This window comes from Schistocerca americana, chromosome 2 (genome assembly GCF_021461395.2).
Source record: "Schistocerca americana isolate TAMUIC-IGC-003095 chromosome 2, iqSchAmer2.1, whole genome shotgun sequence".
Classification (NCBI taxonomy): Eukaryota; Metazoa; Arthropoda; class Insecta; order Orthoptera; family Acrididae; genus Schistocerca; species Schistocerca americana.
Genome location: NC_060120.1, coordinates 393,763,202 through 393,786,830, shown reverse-complemented (window position 1 = coordinate 393,786,830; position 23,629 = coordinate 393,763,202). Strand labels below are relative to the sequence as shown.

Genomic DNA, 23,629 nt, shown 5'->3' with positions numbered 1-23,629 from the left:
TCCATCGCTTAGATGCTTCATATACATAAAGTTATAAATGGGCACCGACCTCTGAAATATTTTTAGAGCTCCATCACACTCCATACCTCCACTGTAACTATCATAATTCCTAGAACACTGATGTCCAATATGTCCTTCAGTGTTACCATGGCAGGTGTGGCAGTACTTAGATAAGCACTCAACATCAACAACTTTTCCATTATTCAGAGAAGTAGCCCTTAAAAACACCATTCAAGGAACGATGTCCTCGACATTGCCATGTCCCATAAAGTCCATCACCAATGTCCCTGATTCCACTAATATCTACAGTTTCTTCTACTGCACGTTTCATAGATGCTTTAGACACAACTGTAAAGGCACCTAAAACTATTTTGATGTACTTGCTGAACATACTGGGAGGAGGAGGAGGAGGAGGAGGAGGAGGAGGAAGGAAGGAAGAAGGAAGAAGGAAGGTCCATCAAGCCACAAAACATTTGAGCAGCTTTTTTTTTTTTTTCCTTTTCCTGTTGCATTCATTGCATGCACTAACTTCAAATTCACGTCATATGAAATATGCACACAAAAAAATTTTTTTTTTTTTGGCACTAAACCCTTCGTGCTACTTTGTTGTTCAGTTATTTCCAAACAGCCTACATCATTACATTGTTTACATTTCGCCACTGCCTTTATCAAAGAATCCACTACAAACAGCATCATTATTAACGCAAAAATTTGAATCACCAGGAGGTGTGTCATGTGGAAGTTTTTTCCGTGAAGAACTGATACATAGGTTACTTTCAACAGTGTGGTTTGCTTTGTTTGTGAACTGGTTACCATGGAATTTCCTTTTATTGTATTTCTTGATGCATGGCCTAGTTCGTATTTATTGCACGCTAAGGGATATGTACTTCCACAAATATATGTAGCACTAGGGCACCAAACATTCAGTAACACGTGAACAAAGTGCTTCAACGAAACAAAAGTAAATACTAACAAAGATAATCATTTACAGACACTAGAAACGTGCACTGTTACCAACACATACAATGTATCATACATATAATCGCTGGAAACAAAGTTCACAGTTCTTTTCAAAATAATACTGGTTTCTGTAACAGAAATAAAGGGGGCATGGCGTCATATATAACCGTAACTTTAAAATTTGGTGTATATAGGTCATTTTTCATTTGAAAGCCTATAATGTATACAGGGTGTTACAAAAAGGTATGGCCAAACTTTCAAGAAACATTCCTCACACACAAAGAAAGAAAATATGTTATGTGGACATGTGTCCGGAAACGCTTACTTTCCATGTTAGAGCTCATTTTGTTACTTCTCTTCAAATCACATTAATCATGGAATGGAAACACGCAGCAACAGAACGTACCAGCATGACTTCAAACACTTTGTTGCAGGAAATGTTCAAAATGTCCTCCGTTAGCGAGGATACATGCATCCACCCTCCGTCGCATGGAATCCCTGATGCGCTGATGCAGCCCTGGAGAATGGCGTATTGTATCACAGCCATCCACAATACGATCACGAAGAGTCTCTACATTTGGTACCGGGGTTGTGTAGACAAGAGCTTTCAAATGCCCCCATAAATGAAAGTCAAGAGGGTTGAGGTCAGGAGAGTGGAGGCCATGGAATTGGTCCGCCTCTACCAATCCATCGGTCACCGAATCTGTTGTTGAGAAGCGTACGAACACTTCAACTGAAATGTGCAGGAGCTCCATCGTGCATGAACCACATGTTGTGTCGTACTTGTAAAGGCACATGTTCTAGCAGCACAGGTAGAGTATCCCGTATGAAATCATGATAATGTGCTCCATTGAGCGTAGGTGGAAGAATATGGGGCCCAATCAAGACATCACCAACAATGCCTGCCCAAACGTTCACAAAAAATCTGTGTTGATGATTTGATTGCACAATTGCGTGTGGATTCTCGTCAGCCCACACGTTGATTGTGAAAATTTACAATTTGATCACGTTGGAGTGAAGTATCATCCGTAAAGAGAACATTTGCACTGAAATGAGGATTGACATATTGTTGGATGAACCATTCGCAGAAGTGTACCCTTCGAGGCCAATCAGCTGCTGATAGTGCCTGCACATGTTGTACATGGTACGGAAACAACTGGTTCTCCCGTAGCACTCTCCATACAGTGACGTGGTCAACGTTACCTTGTACAGCAGCAACTTCTCTGATGCTGACATTAGGGTTATCGTCAACTACAAGAAGAATTGCCTTGTCCATTGCAGGTGTCCTCGTCGTTCTAGGTCTTCCCCAGTCGTAAGTCATAGGCTGGAATGTTCTGTGCTCCCTAAGACGCCAATCAATTGCTTCGAACGTCTTCCTGTCGGGACACCTTCGTTCTGGAAATATGTCTCATACAAACGTACCGCACCACGGCTATTGCCCCGTGCTAATCCATACATCAAATGGGCATCTGCCAACTCCGCATTTGTAAACATTGCACTGACTGCAAAACCACGTTCGTGATGAACACTAACCTGTTGGTGCTACGTACTGATGTGCTTGATGCTAGTACTGTAGAGCAATGAGTCGCATGTCAACACAAGCACCGAAGTCAACATTACCTTCCTTCAATTGGGCCAACTGGCGGTGAATCGAGGAAGTACAGTACATACTGATGAAACTAAAATGAGCTCTAACATGGAAACCTAGCGTTTCTGGACACATGTCCACATAACATCTTTTTTTTTATTTGTGTGTGAGGAATGTTTCATGAAAGTTTGGCCGTACCTTTTTGTAACACCCTGTATATAGGAAAGACTATAAAATTTGATAAAGTCATGAAAAATATTTCAATTTTCCCACCATTTGTAAGTACCCTGTATCCTTAATGATGTCAGGTGGTGGTGAAAGTGAGAATATCTTTGCAGCAGAGTTAAACAACTTTGCACTATTTCATTCCTTTAGCTTTTGAAGACAAAACCTCAAGTTCATGATTGCATTTAATGCTAGGTTCCTTTTTACACTTTTTGTTTTTCGTTTGAGGTCAATGTAAGCTCTTCTTCAGTCGCGATTTTCTCCTATCAGAACATTCTTTGGGTTGTATGCATTTCCAGAATCGCAAGGATCATCATCCATTTTACATCTGCTTTCAGTACTGCTTTGTAGACATACACTTAAGTGTCAAGTGAATATTTGTCGGAAAGTAAGCTGCAGGTGTTAGACGACAAAATCTGGTTGCAATACTATTTCCACCAGTTAAAACAATGAGAACATTGCTTAGTACACCCAGTATATTCCATTATTGTTAACTGCTTGCTGGGGAAAGAGCCGAGACACTAGAGAGTAATTATATTGCATTTCATTTGCCAACTTTTGCTGTAACTGCTAGAATGCCTGTATCGTGTTTTACTAAAACCTTGTGACTTGGAGCGTTCATACACTCAGCAGTATTTGACTTTTGCTAAAACTTGGTTCGGGGATTGATGTAAAAGGTCGACATTAAGCCATTACCATGCCCATTTCAATTTTTTTTAATACGTTGAGTTTTGAAAAAATGCCCCTCAATTCTGAGATTAACTGGAAATGTTATCTTAAATTTAACACCCATTACTACCAACATTTCAAGATGTACCTGAATAGCATAATAAAATTTGGGTCCTGTTAAGTGTACGATGAAAGGAAATCAGATCCAAGGTGTGAAATGTTAACTAAAAAGTAGATTTAATGAGATAATAGAACTTAACCAGTCATAGGCTGCGCAAGTTCGGTAGGTGAGGTTCTTTTGACACACATGATGAGGCTTATTCACTATATGACATACATGACTGAAGCTTCGGTCTGCATTAGTGTAGTACTGTTATATGCAGTTATATCCATTGGTATATTATTTGCTAGAGCAGTTAGTGGGAACTGTATAGTATTGAGCTATTGTACATATTTACATCAACCTGTATAGCTACCTTTAGTAACCATCTCTTGGCAAATTTGAAGATAGCCAAGGTATTTTAAACACACTGTTAATTATATTTTTATGGTTAACACTGTAAAAATAAATTGTTAATACTGCAAAACTGCAGTAATGTTTTTTTTTTCTGTACACAGTGGCTTCGCAGCAGATGAAATTACACATTGTGTGAGGCCTGAAGATACTATTGCTCGGCGTGCTGTTATCTTACTTAGAAGGTAATTCTTTGCACACATAGAAGTTATATAACAAACAAAATACTGTTGCAAAGTTTTTTTGTTCTATCTACTCTTTATTTTATTTTGTCATTTTAGATTATGTGATTGTTTTAATGGGAAGGAAACCGTGATGTTAGAATTTCTATGCGTAAATGGTCATGACTTCAGAAATGGCCTATCTATAACATCAAACCTGCTTTAAACAGTTTGTATAGGCAGTTACAGAATTTGTAATCAAACATAGGTTGGATTTGTCATTCAGAAGCATTATTATTTGAAAATATTTTGTTTATATTTATAGCTAAACAGCTACAGCACACCTCGTGTTCTAACAGTATCTATATAGTTTACCAAAAGCACTCCATACCATTACTTTTTCTGTCCATTTAGTCGCATTCAAGTAACCTAGGTACAAAAACTTGACAGCTGGTTATGTTACTTCATTCTTGATTTGTTCTGTTTTCTTTACAAAGTATTTATTTAACAGCCTCAAAAAGTCATTAATTAAAATTTTAAGGCCTCCTTTTAAACCCATTCTATCAACTTCCATTCATTGTTGAAGTTAATATATATCACAGGCAAACAGGGCAATATACCCAACAAAATGGCAGTTTACATATGTTCTGTTCATGCATATTCTTCCATTCCCCCAGTTTAGTGTTGTGAGAACTCCCTCTAGGCCTGTTGAATATAATTTTGATGAGGCTAAAGTTCCTTGCTTGACTTTGATTCCAGTACTGAATTTCCCACTATCCTGGAGAGTCATATGGAAGCTGCAGCACACACTGACGTAGTATGAAGCAATGCTCTGATTCTTAATGGATGTTTGTACAGACTTCATTTTTTTCCCCCTGTCTGGTTGCTGATAATTTTAGTGCCTTACATGGAACAGGCTGATGGGCGGACTTTTCTGTTACATGTCTCCTTTCATGTAGGAGGAGGAAAATTTCAACATTGTTCCTTCTTGGGGAGTAAGACAACCCTCAGCTTACATTATAGACAAAGTAACACAATCAGAACTACTCTTCAAACTGATTTGTGCACTGATATTCTCAAATTTTTGTGCTGCTGTCAACTGTTAATAAATCTACATCCATTTCTTTTTGTTCCTCCTCCTCCTTTTCTACATACATGCTTATAAGTTAATGCATGTTAGAGATACATAAAAAAAAGAAATGTGGTGGTAACATTGTGTAAGCTAAACTGTTGCTGTACAGCACATAAAGACTGCTTTGTGTGCTTGCAACAGTCTGTTTAGGCAGAAGCCTTTGGTAGAGTAGTTCTGTTGTGCGGGCTTCATACGTACACAATTTCATCTGAGTCCCAATCTCATTTTTCTACTGTGCTTTGTATCCATATGTGTTTTTAGTATATTGTCAGTGCACTTATAACACGAGCCTTATTGCCTTACCTCGTGCATTAAAAGTTGTTGGGCACTGTAGCTTGAAAGCATTTAAGGAGTGTCTCATCATATGCCTATTGAAAAATGCTTTATAGTGAAATCACTATTGTCACTTTTCATCTAGTGCTGGAATATGCCAATATTTTCAAGGTAAATTTTAATACACTGTGTGATTCTTACAGAGTCTTTCCTGATGCACCACGATTAGCGCCAGATGAAGTGATACCACCTATTCCAATGAATGCATCTACAAGACAACAAGAAATTAATGGCCTGTCAAGGTATTTAGTATTTATGTATTAATACTGGAATTTTGTTGAATGCTACTTGCTATTCTCTTTAAGTGACTACTTAGTTAGATATCTACACAATACGGCACTCAGACTGAACAGTAACTGTTTTTTCCATGTTATCTGAAAAAGCTTTTTATAACAGCCAAGGATCAGCACTCCAAGACCTCCTACAATTTTCCATTACAGCATTAAATGTACACTGTCAGTAGCTCATCGCAATATTTTGAAAGTTTGGTTTTCCTATATGTGAGGACCACTCTGAAAGTGGTTCCCCTTGATTTAGTTTGCTTTCAATTCACAAGGAATTTGAGTGAAGTTTGTCTCAACATTTGTGAGTAATCTTTCACTTTCCTGTATAATTTACCCATTTTACCGATTTTTCAACAAGGGCATGCACTCCTGGCAGTAAAACTTATTTGATGTGTTACTGTTTTGCCAACCATTAGAATCAAAAAATTTTCCGGAGTTTCTGTATCTTAAAAGTGGTGATAACATTTTAGTGGCCCAAACAGGAGGTCTGGTGCCACAGTCGGGCCTGCATGGCAGATAAGGCAAGATTTTCCCTCCAGTTTTCACAATCAGCAGTAGTAGACACACTAGATATGTTTCAGATTTTTTGATTGGTGGACTTTTGGACCTGCTGTAAATTGCTTTGGGGAAGATTCAGTTCCTTCCATCTTATTTAGGAGAAGTAAGGTATAAGCCCTTGCTCAATCATCCCAGGGACCTCTTAACTCTTGTGTATGTGCATGGTGAGCATAGGGGCCTTAGCTGCTGCAGCATTTTTTCATCCTATGTCACAATTTTATTACCTGACTATTTATTTTTCTTTGACTTGATTTTCAAGATATACCTTATTTGATATCATCTCTCCCATACATCCGGTATCTGCTTTCAGTTTTTATATATGTCCCCTTTCAGTTTATTTATAAATGGCCCCATTCCTGGGTTTGACCTCAACATTATTTTCAGATTTTGTAGTTTTTATTTATTTATTTATTTCAGTAGCACAGGGCTTGCCTAATACTCTGCACGGTAGACAGTCCTTGTGAGTGGCTGTCTGGTAACTGTACAGTGGTAGCTCCTTGACTATGCACTGAACACAGTTTTGGTGTGTGAATGCTGATGAGTATGTTTCTGTCTTGTGGGGGACATAGGGACTCCAGACAATGACCTCCATACCAGGAGGGGTGGTACCCATAAGGAGAGCCTCTGGTTGGAGTGGATGGCATTACGGAAGACCAGTCACAACAAGAGAACTATGCTGGTGGCCATATGTCCCTAGCAGTCTAGTCAAAGCAGTTGACTCACTTTAATGCAGAAGGATATAATCCCAATAAGTTTCTCTCATTATGTATGAATCGAAATGAAAACGAACCTGTCAAACAATAGCGAGATGTGCCTCGGTTCCTGTTATGTAGCAGGACCAATGCTGAACTTTTAAATAATAAGCCATTACTTTTTGTGGAGGAAATTGACGGGAAGTTCTGGGAGGTCAGTAAAACAAAATGCAGAATGGATCCTTGCTAATAAAATCAGGATGCCCCTCTGTCATGGGCATTGTGAAGCTACAACAAACTAGATAATATCCTCGCAGGAATTGAAATTTGGTCAAAGGTATTATATTCCACTGTGATTTCATACTGTAAATGGACAAGAAATTATGTGCTAATTGGGAACAGTGTTGCATCCATCTTATCTGTCAAGTCCACTGAAAGCCTGAAGATAACAAAGTAGACCTAGGAGGAATTATCCTGGGTTTTAGAGTTTATTTACTGCCAGATAAAGTTAAGATTATGGTTTATCAGTGCGACGTAAAACCTTAAGTACCCCATGAGGTACTTAAATTTTATAAAATGTAACCACGTATCTTCTACATATGCAAATGAAGCCATCTGTGGAAATTGCAGACATCAGGCCTCAGAGTGCCTAATTCTCTTCTGTACCAGACTTTTATCTAGATACTGCTCCTACCTAATCAACATCTCATAAGGAGATGAAGGAAGAGAAGAAGAAACCAAAGATGAAAACGGACCTGGTAGTCCTTAGTGCCCTGGGTTCTTCCCCTCCAATCTTCAGTATGAAGATCACAGAGAGCTACATCAAACCAGTCTTTAGATTGAAGACTTACAACATGTACAGATCTTACCTGCTCATGGCTAAATCTGAATGTGAATTGGTTACATATTTTATTTCCCTACATTTAAAATTATTTCATTTGTTTCACTTATTAATCTTTCAGACGTCTTCTGTAGAATCTTATTAATCTTTGGGACGTCTTCTTTAGAAACAGGCAGTCATTTTAACACCTACACTATGTGATCAAAAGAATCTAGACACCTAGCTGAAAAGGACTTAAAAATTTGTGGCGCCCTCCATCGGTAATGCTGGAATTCAGTAGTGTTGGCCCACCCTTAGCCTTGATGATAGCTTCCTCTCTCATAGGCATACATTCAATCAGGTACTGGAAGGTTTCTTGGTGAATGGCAGCACTGGGGAGAGGTACAATGTTGGTCGGTGAGGCCCGGCACGAAGTTGGCGTCCCAAAACACCCCAAAGGTGTTCTATGGGATTCAGGTCAAGACTGTGCAGACCAGTCCATTACAGAGATGTTATTGTCGTGTAACCACTCCACCAGAGGCTGTGAATTATGAACAAGTGCTCGATTGTGTCGCCATCCCTGAATTGCTCTTCAACAGTTGGAAGCAATGTGCGTAAAATATCGATGTAGGCCTGTGCTGTGATAGTGCCATGAAAAACAAGGGGTACAAGCCCCCTCCATGAAAAACACAATCACACCATAACACCATCGCTTCCAAATTTTGCTGTTGGCATTACACACGCTGGCAGATGATGTTCACCAGACATGGGCCATACCTACACCCTGCCACTGGATCGCCACATTGTGTACCGTGATTCGCCACTCCACACAACATTTTTCCACTGTTCAATCGTCCAATGTATACTCTCCTTACACCAAGTGAGGCGTCGTTTGGCATTTAGCGGTGTGATTTGTGGTTTAAGAGCAGCTGCTCAACCAGGAAATCCCACCTAACTGTCATAGTACTTGCAGTGGATCCTGATGCAGTTTGGAATTCCTGTGTGATGGTCCGTATAGAGGTTGCCTGTTCCACATTACGACCCTCTTCACCTGTTGGCGGTTTGTGTCAGTCAACAGACGAGGTCGGCCTGTGCGCTTTTGTGCTTTACGTGTTCCTTCACATTTACACTTCACTATCACACCGGAAACAGTGGGCCTAGGGGTGTTTAGGAGTGTGGAAATCTGGCATATAGACATATGACACAAGTGACACCCAATGGCCTGACCACGTTCAAAGTCCATGAGTTCCGCGGATGCCCCATTCTACTCTCACACAATGTGTAATGACTATGAGGTCGCTGATTTGAAGTACCTGGCAGCATGTCAGCACAATGCACCTAATATGAAAAACACATGTTTTTGGCAGTGTCCAGATACTTTTGATCACATAGTGTATATTGACCAGCAAAGAGAGCAGCTTGATAACTGGTAAACTGATCCTTCTGCTAGTGCCACACCCCATGCTTGATCCATGGAACAGAAATTGGAACAAACATCTCTTAAAGTATCACATCACAAAACACAATATTAAGATCTTTTCATTTCAACATCAATAGAAAACTTAAGACTACTTACAATCCATATGTTAAGTAGCAAAGATTACTCGATGGTAAAGAGTGCTAATCACTGTATCATCACAACCTCCAGATTCTAAGCTATAAAGTTAAGTGGGTGGGAGGGTTACAAAATAGCTCGCAAAGTAAACCTAATAGACTGATAGGGCTAACTGCTTACTGCTTAGGGAAAAGAAGGAAAGACTCCTATCAGAATTATTGATGTGGGTGTGTAGTGTGTACAGCTAATGTATCAGACTTAAAACTGTTGGCTAGACATTAAACAGGAATTCTTCTTCAAAAACCTGTTAAATATATTATTTTCCTTCTGTGGGAGGTTGAGTACAAGACTAGTAACAGGCTAGCTAATCTTAAGTGCCAAACAAAAATCTGTGATGGGTAGATAGTTTGTTACTTAAATACTAAGCAAAATCACAAAATGTCCTATTTTGTCATTTTGCTTTTGTCATAGTCCTTATGAACATTATGTAAAGGCAAGGAAAGAATGTAACCAGTTCACAAATAATATTCAAAATATCAGAAGGCTACGTTTGTTCAAAACATGACATCTACATGCAAGAATTTGCAGGTGGCTGGGAGCTGTCAGTTTTGCATGTCAACAGAGACCACATGGGGATAAGAGGCAGAGGGTTGTGATAGGCTACAAATTCATAATAGCTGCCAGAATAGTGAAAGGAATTGCCCCTTATGGCAGTAGCTATGTCTCAGAGGGTGCAAAGGATGAAGGAGGGAGGCGGCGCACTACAACCTGCAGGAGGAGGGGGGGGGGTCATGCGCCTCGGCAATTCTCGCAGCAGCAGGTGTGTGCTTGTTGTCGAAGTTACTTTGATAACTGCCCACAGTCTGCAGGGCAGCAGGCAACAGGTGCAGGAAAGCTTACACTGATGTGATTGTTACAATGAGAAACAGGAGTGGAGGAGTCTTCCATTCTAAAGTAGCAGTGAACCAGAAAGATTGTGTACTATTTTTAACCTTTACAAGCAATACCTTGAAGGACTAATAGAAACAGATATGTCAAAGCAGGAGACATATTGAATTTAACTTAACACAACATTAACTATAGACAAATCATTGAGAATTTCAGTTGTAGTAATCCATGTTAAATATTGAAAATGTACTTAAAAAATAGAAGGTTCTGCAGTAAGATGGGCCTGGTGTTCAACACACAGCAGTAAAACTAAACACTAAACAATTCTGAGAGGTAGTTTAGGAGCAAAACGCTGGAATTCTGCTGAGAGACATACGTACGTGTCAAACAATGCTCATCCTGTGAGACTGCTCACAGTTAAGGAACAGGTCGTAAACATGTAGATTGCATGACAAACATGATACACCCTTGTCAGTGACAGAGAATACATAATACCCAAAATATAAAAATCTGAAGTGTGTTCGAGATAATCCAAAAAATATACAAACTAATATCCTAAAGCCATATGGACTTCATAAAATTGCTGATAGCTGCAACAGAAGTTGTTATAAAAAGACTGAGCTTTTAGCACTTAATAGCACAATGTATGACCCACCAAGATCTCGTCAGAAGACAGTGATAGCAAATTCAAAGGAGAGTCCGCCTCAGGTTGATAAAACTTGAAACTTACTTGAAGGTAAAATCTTGATTAATTGTGTAGAGTTTAATGCAGAATAAAAATGGCTTCAGTATGTGGTTGGCATTGGACATTTAGAATCAAAACATCATCACGCTTCATAAAAAGAACTTGCAACAGAAGAAACTAATATATCCGTGTCCATACCAAAAAGCGAAGTAACGAGGCAGTTAAATGAACACAATAACCGTCATACACTCCATGTCACAGACTACAAACACAAAACACATCTTTAAAAGAGAGTTAAAATTATTAATAGTTTGTATGTGGTGGTACATCAATTTTAGTTGTTTTACAGAAGCTCAGTTTAGGCCTTCACTTCAGTAGCTTGCTCAGGGTACCAGAGGAAAGTTCACTTTTACTTCATAATGGAAACTTCATAAACACATTTCAGTCATAAAACCCTTCATGTGCATCTTTCATGATAACTAAAAATATGGTAGTGGAGCTATGCCTGATGGCAAATGCCATATTCCAACTAAACATATGATTCTTATAACATCCAGAGCTGTATATTCCCCCAGGAGCTCACTGTTAAGCTTTGACATGGCTCAGGTTAGCATTTGAACAGTACCTGGCGCGTTTGTGCATCACATATGGTTAATAATAATACAAATCTCTCATCATAACTAATAGTAGTATTGAAGCATCTCACGCATTTGCACTACCAGCTAAGATGTCTGTTTCAGTACTGTATACTTCAACTCATATCTTCTGTGAAATTAGCACTAAAAGCAGCTTCAAGTTGGACATTGATTTTGTGCATGACAATTTCAACACATTTTAAGACAAGTGTGCAGGTTTCCTTTTAGTGCCTAGACACTTGCATTGTGTCCGTTCTGGTCCTGAAATAAACACTCACTTCCACCAAGTTCACACATTTAGGTCTATTTCCTGCTGCACTGATTGTTGCCTTTGCGTGTTACATGCGGTGTTACGAGAAAATAAGAGGTGCACAAATCCTTGAATTTCACACATCAGTAATGCACATGTATTTCTAAGGTTGAAGCCTACTCCCATCTAAAGAGCTCAGTTAGTACAAAACTAATGAGAATCCTAATTTTTTACCTAAATTGCTCACTTGACTCAGAAACTTTCTCGATCTACAGGGTTTTTCTGCTTTCCCAATGTGAGCCATATCGTATTTTGTGTAGCTGAAATGACTACACAAGTGAGAGTGAAAGTCTTACTTATGACAGTTCTGATGTTAAAAAGAAAAACTTCAGTTGTGTGACCCAAACTACCATATCATTAATATTGTGTAATTTTAGCATTTTTTATTACATGTCTGTGAAGGTACTTTCCAACACTTTGCAACTGATGCATGAATGTGAAATTACATTAAATGGAAAAATAGAGAAAATGCATAGTATCATGTATGGTGCAGGAAGATGTGAAAACGAGAGAAATGTCTCACCCAATTTGGATACTCCGTGAACATCAACACAATTGGGTACTCCATGGCAATTTACCCAGATATTCACAAGCATGAGCTGCTGGGAGAGATATTCAATTTCTATCAAAGGTTCATACTAACCTATACTACAAATGAGTAAGGATACCTTTGAATACCTAGAAACATGCATTCTTATACTTATAGATTGGTCCTTTGTAAGAAGACTAGGCTACTAGTAGCAATGCTCATTAATATGTACTATCGCTCAAATCTTAAGAGGATGTAAAAGGCAACTGAGTGGATATACACATGGAAAGTCTTCCTCACAACAGTCATCAATGGTTAAAACCCAGGCAGTATATGAGAATTGGCTAAAGCAGTACATTGACCTATATGAATTCTTAGCTAGAGAAAAGCTATAACTTAAAACACACGTGATGAATGAAAGGTCTCTCAAAAGAAAACTAGATTGATACCACAAAGCTCACAACTTAAAATGTATAAAATTAGGTGACCAACTAAATAAGTCCACTGACCTACAAAAGCTTTTTTAGCTATTTTCTTAGCATTATCATTTACCAAATGGGAACAGCACAAAACATTAACCTCCAAACCATTTCCATTCATTAGCATAAAACACCTACAGCAATGTAATTGAATCAAGGGGAGTGCAGTACAATGAACAAAAATAAAATTAACTAAAGCCTTAGTATAATGATTAATATTTGTAACGCTTGATAATGGGTTAAGGTTGAAATTCGGATTGTGGAATAAAACCTGTTGTACAGTTCAAATGGTGGTTATATCTTTCTAAAAGTTTAATTTCTCTGTGGCTCCACACAAAAGTAAAATCATCAAATTTCATATTGTTAGTACTGGAAACTAACTACCTGACAAGTTGCTTAGCTACCCAGCACTGACCTATGGGTGCTACAGCAGAAAAAAAGAACACTTCTCCACATTATCCTACTTGCCATCCCAGCTGAAACTTGTATCCTCATCTTCACATTAGTCATCACTTCATTAATGACTATATTACGAAAAGGACAGATAGGCCCAGCAAAAAGACTGTCAAACAAGTAAGCTTTTGGCCAAACCAGCCTGCATCACAATTAGAACACACACACACACACACACACACACACACACACACACACACACACACACACACACACACACTCTCTCTCTCTCTCTCTCTCTCTCTCTCTCTCTCTCTCTCTCTGCGCGCGCAAATGCATCTCTCACACGACAACAGTCTGGCTGCCGAGGCCAGACTGCAAGCAGCAGCACGTGATATGGGAGAAGCGATAAGAGTGGTGAGGGGGAGGGGGAGGGATAAAGGGGTAGGGGTAGGGGTGGGTGGGCTGTGAAATGCTGCTTGTGGAGCATGTGGCGATGCGAGGTGGAGAGAGATTAGGGTAGCTAAGTACAGTCTGCACATTAGACGGAGGGGAGGGAGGGGGTAGTGGAAAAGGAGAGAAGTAAAAAGACAATGGGTGTGTTGGTGGAGTCAAGGGTTGTGTAGTGCTGGAGTGGGAACAAGGAAGAGGATAGGTGGGTGTAGGACAATGACTAACGAAGGTTGTGGTTACAGGAACATCGTAAATCTTGCAGGGAGAGTTCCCACCTGCACAATTCAGAAAATCTGGTGTTGGTTGGAAGGATCCAGATGGCAAAGGCTGTGAAGCAGTCATTAAAATGAAGAACACTGTGTTGGGCAGTGTGCTCGACAACTGGGTGATCCAGATGTTTCTTGACCACAGATTGTCATTGGCCATTCGTGCAGACATCCGGCTTGTTACTTGTCATGCCCACCACCCAGATTGCATATCCTATCATGCGGTGTCTATCTGTGACTTAGCACCTGTGCTGTAAGGTGAATAATAGTCTATCCTTTATGTAATATTGTGTCCTTGTTAATTAAATTCCCAGTATATATCATGTTTTGTATAATACTCCATTCAATATAAGGTACTCAACTTTCCCATTATCATCCCTCATAAAACCCATAACTGTTCGTGCAGAGTTCCATTTTCATTTTGATTGGCAACTACCAGTGACAGAGAGAAGGTCTAGTGCCACGTACTTTCACAAGTACTTGAATAGATGCAAGCAAGATTGAGAAACTTAATAGTTCATGGCTTCCTTTCAAAACCTATACACCTATGTGATATGTATACCTTAACCTGAAACAAAACTTCACTCCCATCAATGTTTAAATATTAAAGCCATGTCCTGTCCACACAGATGACATCCCCTGCGGGCCTGAGGGTTAGAAAAGACCCGAGGAATTCCTGCCTGTCGTAAGAGGCGACTAAAAGGAGTCTCACACATTTCAGCCTTTATGTGATGGTCCTTGTAGGGTTTGACCTCCATTTTTCAAAATTTTCCTGAAGAGCGAGCCAATTGGGGAACGTGCACCTTACGTCGTGCATTGAGATCTTTAGCCCACTTTCTCATCATGGCATTGCAGTTCTGCTCATACTCCATCTCTTGAGCGAGGATACCTTCCTGGGTGCCTCCACCCACTATGCAGTGTCGTTTTCTGTGCCGACGAGAACCATGGAATACTTTGCACCTCATATCTAGCACGGTAGCTAGTCCATTGTGGTGGGGCCGCCATGTACCCTATTGGTTGTAGACCCATGACTACACAGGGATCGCTCTGCTGATGCCTGTGCCGTTAACTTCCACGTATGCCAAGGAGGAGATGCCGTCAGCCTGTTGCACTGGACTCCCAGCAATGGTCATCCTGCCAGTGACCTTTGCTGCGGCAGGGTGGCGCCTGTGGGGAGGGTGTCTGGTCGGAGTGGGTGGCATCAGGAAGGATGAAGCATACCATGTCATCACTTGCTGGTGATCAAACACCAGCAGTCTGTAAACATTCCAAGTCTCAGTACATTGAAAGGAAGTATGATCCTACATCATTCCCATCCCTGGCCATAACATGGGAGGAATGCCAGTTAGGAAGGCAGCAAACCTTATTCACCCCAGTACCTCTTATGTACGAGAGCTGATGGGGACTCCTTTGTCTTGATGAAGCGTCAGTTTTTTGTAGAGCACTTAGAGGACAAGTTTGGGGAGGTGGAGGGCTTGCCCAAAATGCAGTCAGGGTCAGATTTGATAAAAACGGCATCCTCTGCCCAGTCACAGGCATTACTCACTTGTGACCAGCTGGGGGATATTTCGCCTTGCCATCACGCCTCATAAGAGCTTAAATATGGCCCAGGGTATTATATTCCACAGGGTCCTTCTTTTGCAGTCTGACGATGAGCTGCGTGCCAAATTAGAGCAACGAGGAATTCATTTCGTCCAGCGCGTCCATTGGGCTCTGAGGGATAATCAGGTTGCCAGTGGTGCCTTCATCTTGGCCTTCAAGGGTGACACAGTACCTGAGAAGGTCAAGGTGATGGTCTACTGCTGTGATGTCAAGCCATATATCCCTACCGCAATGCGGTTCTTTAAGTGCTGGAAGTTTGGCCAATGTCTTCCCACTGTAATTCTAGCATCACATGTCGAGATTGTGGACGTCCACCCCATCCGAATACTCCATGTACCCCACCTCCCATCTGTGTCAGCTGTGGAGAGCATCATTCCCATTGCTCACCAAACTGCAGGGTTTTACAGTAAGAAAGGAAGCTCGTGAATTACAAGACCCTGGACCGACTGACCTACACTGAGAGGTAATTTGAGCACCTACATCCTGTGACTATGACCCCCTGTTATGCCGCCACTACAAGAACAGTTTTAGCCCAACCAGCTCCGCGAGTTGCAGTCGGCTCTCAGAGCTGGAAGACTACACCTGCCCTCTTGATGATGGGGTGACACTTCCCTCCCTGTTGCTCACCTACCTCGGAGCACTGTCCCTCCCAACCATTGGGGACCTCAGTCCCACTTCTCAGCCTGAGAAGTGTAAGTCTTCCTCGGCTCCTCTTGCTACGATTGGGTCCCTTGGGGTCACTTCCTTCCCAGGTTTCTGCTAGTGGGAAAGATGACACCTGCCAGAGGCTGAAGAGCCCTAAAGCAGCTGGTCGTAGGACCTCACAATCATCCTCAGTCCCGGAGACTGATTCAGTGTTTCATGCCTTCCCAGTCTCATGATCATGTCATCCTCCAGTGGAATTGGTGGTTTTCCACCACCTGGCTGAGCTTCGGCAACTGTTAAGCTTTACACCTGCTTTCTGCATTGCCCTCCAGAAAACCCGGTTCCCGGCAATGCGGTCCACTGTCCTTCACAGTTACAGGGGATATTACAAGAACTGCAGGGAATATAATAGAGTATCAGGTGGAGTTTGCGTTTATGTCCTGAATTCGGTATGTAGTGAATCTGTGTCCCTTCATACTCCTCTGTCAGTATACGGATGACGCAGGAAATAACGGTCCGCAACCTATATCTCCCTCCAGATGATGTGGTACCCCCGAATGTATCAGCTGCCCTGATTGATCATCTCCCTAAACATTTTTACTTTTTGGAGATTTTAACGCCCATAACCCGTTGTGGGGTAGCACTATGCTTACTGGCCGTGGTAGAGACATTGAAAATTTACTGTCCCAACTCGACCTCTGCCTCTGAAATGCTGGAGCCACCATACATTTCAGTGTGGCTCATGGCAGTTACTCGGCCATTGATTTACCAATTTGCAGCCCAGGACTTGTCCCATCTATCCACTGGAGAGCACATGACGACCTGTGTGGTAGTGACCACTTCCCCATCTCCCTGTCACTCCCCTGTCATCATACCCACAGAAACCTAACCAGATGGGCTTTAAACAAGGCAGACTGGGTAGTCTTCACCTCTGCTGTCACTGTTGAATATCCCCTACGTATTGCCATCGATGTTGTGATTGAACGGGTCACTACGACGATTGTTTCTGCAGCGGAAAACATGATACCTCATTCTTTAGGGTGCCTCCGGCAAAAGACAGTCCCTTGGTGGTCGCGGTAAGTCGCTGAGGCAATCAAAGAGCGTTGGCGAGCTCTACAGCAACATAAGTGGTGCCCTTCCCTAGAGCACCTAATAGCCTTTACGCGGCTTTCTGTCCGCATTCACCTGCTTCTAAAATGATTGAAACAGGAGTATTGGGAGAGGTAAGTGTCGATCATTGGCTGAAATATGTCACCTTCCCAAGTCTGACAAAGATCAGACGTCTTTTTGGGTACCAGACCCCAACATCAATGGCATGCTCTCTACCGACACAAACACAATTGCCGAGCAATTTGCTGAGCACTATGCTCGAGTCTCTGTGTCGGAGAACTACCCCCCAGCCTTTTTCACCCTCAAACGGTGGATGGAAAGGAGAGTCCTCTCGTTCACTACATGCCACAGTGAACCCTATTACACCCCATTTAAAGAGTGGGAGCTCCATAGTGCCCTTGCACATTGCCCTGACAGCTCCTGGGCCGGATCGGATCCACAGTCAGATGATTAAACTTGTCTCGTCTGGCTGCAAGCGATATCTCCTCCATCATCTTCAACCAGATCTGGTGCAATGGTGTCTTTCCATCGCAGTGGCAGGAGAGCACAATTATTCCGGTGCTCAAACCCGGTAAAAACCCGCTTGATGTGGACAGCTATTGGCCCATCAGCCTCACCAACGTTCTCTGTAAGCGGCTGGAACGTATGGTGTGTCGGCAGTTGGGTTGGGTTCTGGAGTCACGAGGCCTACTGGCTCCATGTCGGGTCGGCTTTCGCCAGGGTTGCTCTACAACCGATAATCTTGTGTCTCTCGAGTCTGCCATCCGAACAGTGTTTTCCAGACGCCAACACCTGGTTGCCGTCTTTTTTGGCTTACGTAAAGCATACGACACGACCTGGTGACATCATATCCTTGCCACATTGTATGAGTGGGGTCTCCGGGGCCCACTTCCATTTTTTATCCAAAACGTCCTTTCGCTCCGTACTTTCCATGTCCAAGTTAGTGCCTCCCATAGTTCCTCCCGTATTCAGGAAAATGGCATTCCGCAGGGCTCCGCATTGAGTGTATCTTTAGTTTTAGTGGCCATTAATGGTGTAGCAGCAGCTGTAGGGCTGTTGGTCTCCCCTTCTCTGTATGGGGATGACTTCTGCATTTCTTGTTGCTCCTCCGGTACTGGTGTTGCTGCACAGCGCCTACAGGGAGCCATTCACAAAGCGCGGTCATGGGCTCTAGCCCATGGCTTCCAGGTTTCAGCTGCAAAGTCGTGTGTCATGCATGTCTGTCAGCATCGTACCATTCATCCGGCACCTGAACTTTATCTTAATGACGATCCACTCACTGTAGTGGAGACGTATCAATTCGTAGGACTGGTTGTCAATGCCTGATTGACTTGGCTACCTCACTATTTTCAGCTTAAGTGGACGCGCTGGCAGCACCTCAATGCTCTGCACTGCCTGGGCAACACCAACTGGGGTGCAGATTGCTCTATGCTGCTGCAGCTCTAGAAAGCCCTTGTTCAATCCCACCTTGACTATGGGAGTCTGGTTTACGATTTGGTGGTGCCCACAGCATTGCGTTTACTCGACCCAGTGCACCACTGTGGTGTTCGCCTAGCGACAGGAGCTTTTAGAAAGAGTCTGGTGACCAGCATCCTGGTGGAGTCCAGAGTCTCTTCATTGCAGATCCGACATGCCCAACTGCTCACCCCGCATCGGCAGCCCAGGTGAGGGCTCATGATTGCGGTTCGTGTGCAATCCCTTCTCTCTGAACTGGAGTCCTTCCCTTTACCACATCTATTTGAGATCCATTCAAGTACACCTCCATGGTGTACACCTCGGCCGAAGCTTCATCTGGACCTTTTGCATGGCCCTAAGGACTCCGTTAACCCCGCCGCTCTCCGCTGTCGCTTCCTCTCAATTCTTTGTGTTTTCAGGAGCTCTGAAGTTGTTTACACCAATGGCTTGATGGCTGATGGTGATGTTGGCTTCACCTTTGTCCATAGAGGCCATATTGAACAGCATTCCTTGCCCACTGGCTGCAGTGTATTCACTGCAGAGCTTGTGGCCAAATTTCGTGCACTTCAGTGCATCTGTTCCTGTTCTGGCGAGTCATTTCTTCTCTGTTCTGACTCCCTGAGCAGCTTACAAGCTATCAGCCAGTGCTACTCTCGTCGTCCTTTGGTAGTCCCAATACAGGAGTCTATCTATTCCCTTGATCGGTCCAGTCATTCAGTGGTGTTTGTGTGGACTCCAGGACACGTCGGAATCCCAGCCAACAAACTTGCTGACAGGCTGGCCAAACAGGCTATGCGGAAACCGCTCCTGGAGATGGGCTTCTCTGAAACTGACCTGCATTCTGTCTTATGCCGCAAGGTTTTTCGGCTTTGGGAGATGGATTGGCATAACAGTATGCACAACAAATTGCAATCATTAAGGAGACTGCGAATGTGTGGAAGTCTTCCCTGTGGGCTTCTCACAGGAAATCGGATGTCCTTTGTCGGCTCCGCATTGGCCACACATGGCTCACACGTGGTTAACTCCTCTGTCACGAGGACCCACCTCAGTGTCGCTGTGGCTCACAAATGACAGTCGTCCACCTCTTGCTGGACTGTCCTCTTTTAGCTGCTCTGTGGCAGACTTTTAACTTCCCCAGCACCCTACCTTTGGTGTTCGGCGACAATGCCTCAACAGCAGCTTTAGTTTTATGTTTTGTTCGTGAGGGTGGGTTTTATCATTTTATCTGTGTTTTAGCGCATGTCCTTTGTCCCTCTGTGTCCTCCACCCTAGTGCTTTTAGGGTGGAGGCTTTAATGTGTTGCAGAGTGGCTGGCTCCTCCATTTTTATTCTCATGGTCATCCAGCCATTGTAATTTGCTTTCTTGTTTTTAGTCTCTTCTCCCTGTTTCTTGCATTGCTCTGTGGTTTTCTCACCTTGTTTTGTCCATTGTAGTGTTTGTTGTCCTGTCGTTCTTCTGGTTCTTACTTTCTGCTGTTATTGTGCCGTACATCTTCGTTTCCTTCTTTCCCTTGGGTAATTGTTCTAATGGGAACAAGGGACCGATGACCTCGCAGTTTGGTCCTTCCCCCCTCCCCTCCTTTTAAACCAACCACAGATGACATTGGTTCTGTCCAGACACAGAGTAGTGGATGAGGAGAACAAATCTTTCCAGCCCTTATGTCTCTTCAGGGGGGGGGGGGGGGGGGGGGATTAATGCACATCAAGGCTTGAAATCACACTTACAAGAACGATGAAAGAAAACAGGAGGGAAGTGAAAGAAGAAAATGTCATGACCAGCTTGAACTATCTGGTCACTAAGCCACATCTTGCCAGCTGCAAGGTTCTGGAGCCCTCAGCCATCAACTATGCATGAAAAGTGGTTATCAGAAAACAACTTAAGAGTAAAACTCAGAAACCTACACATGTACTTAATGCTGTTCAATGCAGTGTCCTTCCTACTGTTTGTCACATTCATTAAGTAAAACAGTGTGGCAAATGTAATGCAATCAAGTTCCACAAGTACCAACTAAATGTTCTGCCTACAAAATTGCCGCTCTTAACAAGGAAAAATGAACCTCTTCCTAATGGCTATATCACAAAATAATCAACATAGTTAGTAATCCCTGAACTTTTCCATTTAAAACTGTAATTTCCTGATCTGTGTGTCCCCATTTGCTCTCATTAATCAGAAGTTCAAAGGTACGTACCCAGTCATGGCACAGTGCGACGTTATGTGCATTTGGCGACGGCAGCAACATGCATGTTGGTGCTGTTACTATAGGCACGTGGAACCAGGTTGGACATGGTATGGACCAGTCAGTGGTTGCTGGCTGCAATGGCTTAAGGAAGAGAGGCTCTCGCATTGAAGCCTGAACTGTTGGGCTGAACATGTGGGCTATGCCTAAGAAAGAACCCACAGCTGCATGTGGTGGCATGACTGTTGCCCAGGTAAGGGCAACAGAATGCTGCTTGTTGTGGGCTGCACAACTAGGTGGCAGCAGCTTAGTGCACGGGTAGGCAGTGTGGCTGCGAGGGCAGCTGCACAGTCAGTGATGGGATAGCATCTCTGGGTGGTGGCATAATTTGCACTCTGCTTGCATGTGAACTGTGTTGACTACGATGCCCAGCGTTGGCATACAACTGGTGCCTAGCGTGCCCGGCCATGGCAGCAGTGGATGGCTGTTGCTGGTTGGTGGTGGCATGGCAAGACAGACTTGGACAGTGTGCCCAGGCATGTGGCAGGGCCTACCCAATGTGTGATTTGCACAGCCCCTACATGCAGATAGTTATTCACAGGAAATTTCTGGCCATCACCCACTGGCAGCCACAGCTGTCATATAGGCCCCAGCAGCACAACTCATATGCAGTGAACCCTTGTTCTGTGGTTAGCTGCATGGTGCGGCTCAGTGGACTTGTTGCAAGACTCTGCATCAAGCAGCAAGTGATGCAGTGGACTCTGCCCCAGGCGCAGTGGAACGCGCAGATGTGGCACATCTGTTCATATGCTAAGGTGCACCTGCAGCTCCTGGCCCGTAAGAGTGGTGACTCTTTCTAAGCAGCCATGCAAAGTGTCAAAGATGAACCACAAAATTTTGCCATCACCCTTGAGATTGAATAGTGGATAGGGTCCCAGTTCTGGTGCCAACTGTGTAGGATGCAGAGCAGGATAGGTGAGTGTCAGAAGGGACATGGCAAAATAAAAGTTCCATTCTTTGAATTGGGTATTGTTGTTGGATACAGAAGGGGCTCGCGATGGGTCCGGAGGTAACAGTTGACTGACAGTCTAAGAGTTTCGCCAAGAATAATAAAGGAGTAGGGAACTGGACAGTAGGGAACTGGACTGGTAGTGGTGGTTCACATTCATGTGGCTCGTGGCCAGTCTCAGTGAGTGGGCCTTGGTAGGCACAATCCGCTGTCGTGTCCATTTTGGTTGCATCAATTTGAACCATGGATGCATCCAACAAGAAGCTGCCCCATTGATGAGCTTTGCACTAGCTGAGTCACTTCCTGAAATCCTAGCTGATAATGTCAAAACTGTAAATAAAGTTTTAAGTTTTATCCTTCAGAGTGGATTTCCTTCTTTTCTCTGTGACCTTTATTGTTATGGATATGCTGGTTGCAGAATGGGTTGGAAGTTCTCTTTTGCCACATTTTTAACCTTACGCCATCTCAGACACCACATATGGAAGGCTGGTTTGACCCCTGGCATGCCAACTCAGTTTAAATTTACTGAGAGTCTTAATTTCCTCTTAAAAATGTTTTACTGCTCCTCCTGTTATAGGGCTGACCACCATTTGTGCTCCCAGAGCGCACTCACACTCCACGAGCACAGTAGCATCTGCTGTGTGCTCTGGCTTCCCCCACCCCTGCATTATTCCAAGCAGCTGTGAGACGGCTATATGCTGAAGGCTACACATGCAGGGAAACTTAGGAAGATGTGTTTGCAACACAGTGCAGCTACTCCTAAAAGATGAATGTTGCAGCATACTTTTATAAGCAGACATTTTGTCATGTGTATATATTTTCAACTTTTTATTTTTCTGCTAATGAATAACTTTTATTACTTGGTTAAACAGTTACGTTACATAGTGCTAATATGGTAAGCAGAACTACAAGATGCATTACATACAGGCATTTATCATTATGTTTAAAAAAAAACTTGTACATCTTTAGATTTTAGAGTATGTAATAATTTTGGAACTAAGTTTGTGATAGTCGCACAGCGTGTTACATTAAAATCTGTTAAACCAGAATGTTGGTGAGATTTCATCAATTACATAAGAGAAGAAACAAAGTTCCTGCACATTGTTGAACCAAACACAGAAATAACTACTGGTTTCCAGAATGAGATTTTCACTCTGCAGCGGAGTGTGCGCTGATATGAAACTTCCTGGCAGATTAAAACTGCGTGCCCGACCGAGACTCGAACTCGGGACCTTTGCCTTTCGCGGGCAAGTGCTCTACCATCTGAGCTACCGAAGCACGACTCACGCCCGGTACTCACAGCTTTACTTCTGCCAGTATCTCGTCTCCTACCTTCCAAACTTTACAGAAGTTCTCCTGCGAACCTTGCAGAACTAGCACTCCTGGAAGAAAGGATATTGCGGAGACGCGGCTTAGCCACAGCCTGGGGGAGGTTTCCAGAATGAGATTTTCGCTCTCATCTGGAAACCTCCCCCAGGCTGTGGCTAAGCCGTGTCTCCGCA

The 23,629-nt window shown here is 42.9% G+C and overlaps 1 protein-coding gene across 1 annotated transcript in view; it reads left to right on the top strand.

The window, feature by feature from the left end:
* Window positions 1–23,629, top strand: part of LOC124594781 (RNA demethylase ALKBH5-like) — a 115,448-nt gene that overhangs the window by 70,275 nt on the left and 21,544 nt on the right. Inside the window, exons 5-6 of the mRNA XM_047133188.1 lie at window positions 4,061–4,141; window positions 5,726–5,824. Of these exons, the coding sequence (XP_046989144.1) occupies window positions 4,061–4,141; window positions 5,726–5,824 (180 nt within the window). The remainder of the gene's footprint in view (window positions 1–4,060; window positions 4,142–5,725; window positions 5,825–23,629) is intronic.